The 3,356-nt window shown below is 32.7% G+C and overlaps 1 protein-coding gene across 2 annotated transcripts; it reads right to left on the reverse strand.

The window, feature by feature from the left end:
* Positions 1-274: 274 nt before the first annotated feature.
* Positions 275-3,098, reverse strand: LOC127454213 (fucolectin-6-like). 2 transcript variants are annotated; one of them, XM_051721258.1, is made up of 6 exons: positions 3,044-3,098; positions 2,654-2,730; positions 1,871-2,168; positions 1,609-1,760; positions 953-1,235; positions 275-698 (listed from the first exon to the last, which is right to left on the reverse strand). In XM_051721258.1, the coding sequence occupies exons 2-6, from the start codon at positions 2,724-2,726 to the stop codon at positions 548-550; spliced, it is 957 nt and encodes a 318-aa protein (XP_051577218.1). In that variant the 5' UTR covers positions 2,727-2,730; positions 3,044-3,098; the 3' UTR covers positions 275-547. The 2 variants fall into 2 exon arrangements, with proteins under 2 accessions (XP_051577218.1, XP_051577217.1); XM_051721257.1 differs by having other exon boundaries at positions 3,040-3,066.
* Between the last annotated feature and the right edge of the window lie 258 nt (positions 3,099-3,356).

The raw sequence follows: 3,356 nt of genomic DNA on the forward strand, positions 1-3,356 counted from the left end.
ATATTTGGGGGAAAACAATTTCAATTCGAATGTATTTGACAGTTTGTGTTGTGTGTTACTCTGAATTTGTTTTTTTTGTTTGTTTGTTTTACCATAAAAGCATTTTATAAAATATATATATATATATATATATATATATATATATATATATATATATATATATATATATACCTGTATATATAAAATAAATATAACATTTGAACTTGTCTTATTTTACAAATTCCAAGACACTCCAGACTTACTCAAAGGATTATTTATTTCACAACATACATTCACTTCTTCATCCCAAATAGCAAACTGGTACTGACTACAATTCTTACAGCTGTCTTACATTGGAAAAAATGTTGTTGTTTTATCCATTTTTATGTTTCCTTTGATCAAAAATCTATTTATATTGTATATTGATCTGTAATGTAAAGTATTTATTAGCTTCCTTCTGAGCTCTGTTTAGCTAAAGTAAAGCCTTACAACGATATTTAGCCATAGAACTGTGATTTAGATATTTCATATATAGAAATATGACAAGTACCATTTTTTTAAGTGTTGCTCAGTTCATTGGAGATCCATACACTTCAACCTCACAGAGTGTAAGATATTCCTGCCGTCCTGGAATAACTATACTCACATAACGTCCAACCATCCCATTACATTCAAATGAGGTGGAAAAACCAGGAGCAATGGAAGAGACCACAGCACATCTGAAGAGAGAGAGAGAGAGAGAGAGAGAGAGAGAGAGAGAGAGAGAGAGAGAGATTAATCATCTTGAGATATCTTTAACCACAATCCATATCCAGACCAAAATACAGGACTGATCGAATAAAGACTATAATTTGTAGTTATATGTTACTTTATGCAGAGGAATGTTTCATAGAACCACAGAGCCATTAGGTTTACACTTTTAGATGTAATCAACATACAAAAATGGCATACGAGAAAGAATGAATGAATTTACCTGGGATTATCATTGCCATTGTTATCCAGACTATTTCCAATTCGGATTTCTGCTCCATTTATTCTTTCAGGAGAACTATCTACTCTGTTTGTAATTACAACTAGAAACACTTTGTGTGTTTTCAGTAGGTCCACTCTCCACCAGGGATTGAGGACACTTTCAGTACAGGAACAGGATCCATGAGCGAAGACACCATCTTTGTTCCCATCAATGGCATTGGATGCAATGGCTTGCCCATAGAGGGATATCTGTGTAGCTACTCCACTTAAAGCCACATTTTCACCTACAACAAAGAAATAATTGTATGGGTGCCAAATGAGAACAATTTGTCTTTTACATTCTGGAGCAAAAAAGTCACTTAAAAATGAATGAATGTCATTGCAGTAGATACAGTAACAAAATATCAAACCAACTGACTTTTATTTTAAATAAACTGCAACATTATTGTAACATGCAGTGTAAAAATGCTCAAATATAAAGTATTACTTTATTGTCTTTCTGCTATTGGAGAAAAAAATGGTGAGTGTCAGTCAATATGGAAGATGAAGATGGTTTTGACCCTGAACTTTGTCTCTCTTTTGCATTGATTAACTTATACAGTATCTGACCAAATCCCTTTAAACTGTCAATAACAACAGCTAAATAAATATTGTCACCATCAGGAGCTGGATAACCATACACCTCGACCTCGCAGAGGGTAAGAAGCCTATTCCCGTGTAAGACCACATTGACATAACGGCCTGGAATGCCTTTTTTCCACTTGAAAGTGAGGGATCTTCCACCTGGAATGGATGAAATCCTTCCAGCCCTATATAAACAACAGCAAAAGGACAATATGTAATTGTTCATAAGAGTGGCTATGTAATCTCATTAAATTGTTTTTCAAGAGAATCTTTGCTCTTTTAAAGGTTTTCTTACAATGGATTACTGTTTCCGTTGTTTTCCAGAGAGTTCCCGATGCGTATCTCAGCTCCGTCCAGCCTTTCAGAACAGCAGTCTTTTCTGTTAGTGACAGTTATGGAGGTCACTACGTACTTGTCAAGTAAGTCTACCCTCCACCATGGATCATTCTGTAGTTTAGTGGCAGTACAGGATCCATGATTGTAATCTGAATCACGATTGCCATCAATGGCATTACTGGCACCACCGAATGGTGCCCAAGGATTCTCAACCAAATCTGATTGTGTGGCCTTGCCATATAAAGCGAGATTTTTGGCTGAAATAAAAAAATCATTTTAGTAAAAATGCTGAGTGTAACAAAATTAATAAATAAGTTATTTAAAATTATAAAGTGTTTTTTTTTCTTCTTTTTTTTCTATTTTGCCCAGACATCATTGTTATGATTTTAACAATGGGTTTATATTGGCACTGATTTGATAAGAATATCTTCTATTGAAATATGAAATACAGTCTAAAAACTTCTTCAGAAACATATCTACACTTCAACTGCATTATAAGATAATTAATGCCTTTTCAGTCAAATTAAAACAATAATGACACACAATACAATTATAAAACTGCCAAAAGGTAACATACAAAAGTATCAAACCATTCTTTGTCCAAAAGACATTGCAATAAAATTACAAAAACGTTTGATATAAATGTAACATCCTGCCTTGTAAAATGCTTTAATGCGATTGATAGGCTACAGCCAAAGTATGTTTGCATTATCAAAATATTTTGTGTAATTTTAAACTGTACCTTTAGCAGTAGTTGTGTCTGTAAAATAAGGCATCACAAAAATACAAAGCAGGGAAAACATGTGCATTTCCATTGTCCTGCAAATGAAAAGTAAGAACAAATCTGATTAGCATTATCCATTTTATTACTGTGTGTTTTTTAATCATTTTATTTATTGATAGAGTAAAATCATTTATAATTAGATTTGATAATTAATTTACTGAGAGTTTGTTTTAGGATTTAAGAGAATGCAGTTGAATTTTTCGTCTTCTCTTCTAACCGTACTTAATTAGTGGGTAATTAAGTAAAAACATTTTAATTAAAATGAAAGCATGCACACAAAAACATAACTTGACAAGGATATATGATCACAGTGACAAATTTATGACATTTTTAGTTTAACTCACCCACCTTTGTGTTAAAAGCTACAGAAGTTTTCTCAAAGATGACATGAAGCTCACTGGATAATGAGTACACATCAACCTTTTTATATCAGAAAACAACAATGGGTCAGCTTTAAATGCACTGATACTTTATCGAATTAGGTCATCTGAGATAAATATGCTTTATCGCCCTTGCAATAAAATTCATGAAGATGTTTTGCTAATTTATGAGCTTACAGCAAGGTCTGTTACACAAGGAAACATACCATGTGTTTCTCATCTGGTTTAGATATTTTATCTGTTCTTTATCTGCTTAGAGATACTGTAATATAATGAAAGTC

Source organism: Myxocyprinus asiaticus, chromosome 16 (genome assembly GCF_019703515.2).
Source record: "Myxocyprinus asiaticus isolate MX2 ecotype Aquarium Trade chromosome 16, UBuf_Myxa_2, whole genome shotgun sequence".
Classification (NCBI taxonomy): Eukaryota; Metazoa; Chordata; class Actinopteri; order Cypriniformes; family Catostomidae; genus Myxocyprinus; species Myxocyprinus asiaticus.

Coding starts and splice junctions, on each gene's coding strand:
- LOC127454213 (XM_051721258.1), bottom strand. CDS start 2,726: ATGGAAATGCACATGTTTTCCCTGCTTTGTATTTTTGTGATGCCTTAT. Junction 2,169..2,653: donor AGACACAACTACTGCTAAAG/GTACAGTTTAAA, acceptor TTTTTATTTCAG/CCAAAAATCTCGCTTTATAT. Junction 1,236..1,608: donor TGGTTATCCAGCTCCTGATG/GTGACAATATTT, acceptor TCTTTGTTGTAG/GTGAAAATGTGGCTTTAAGT.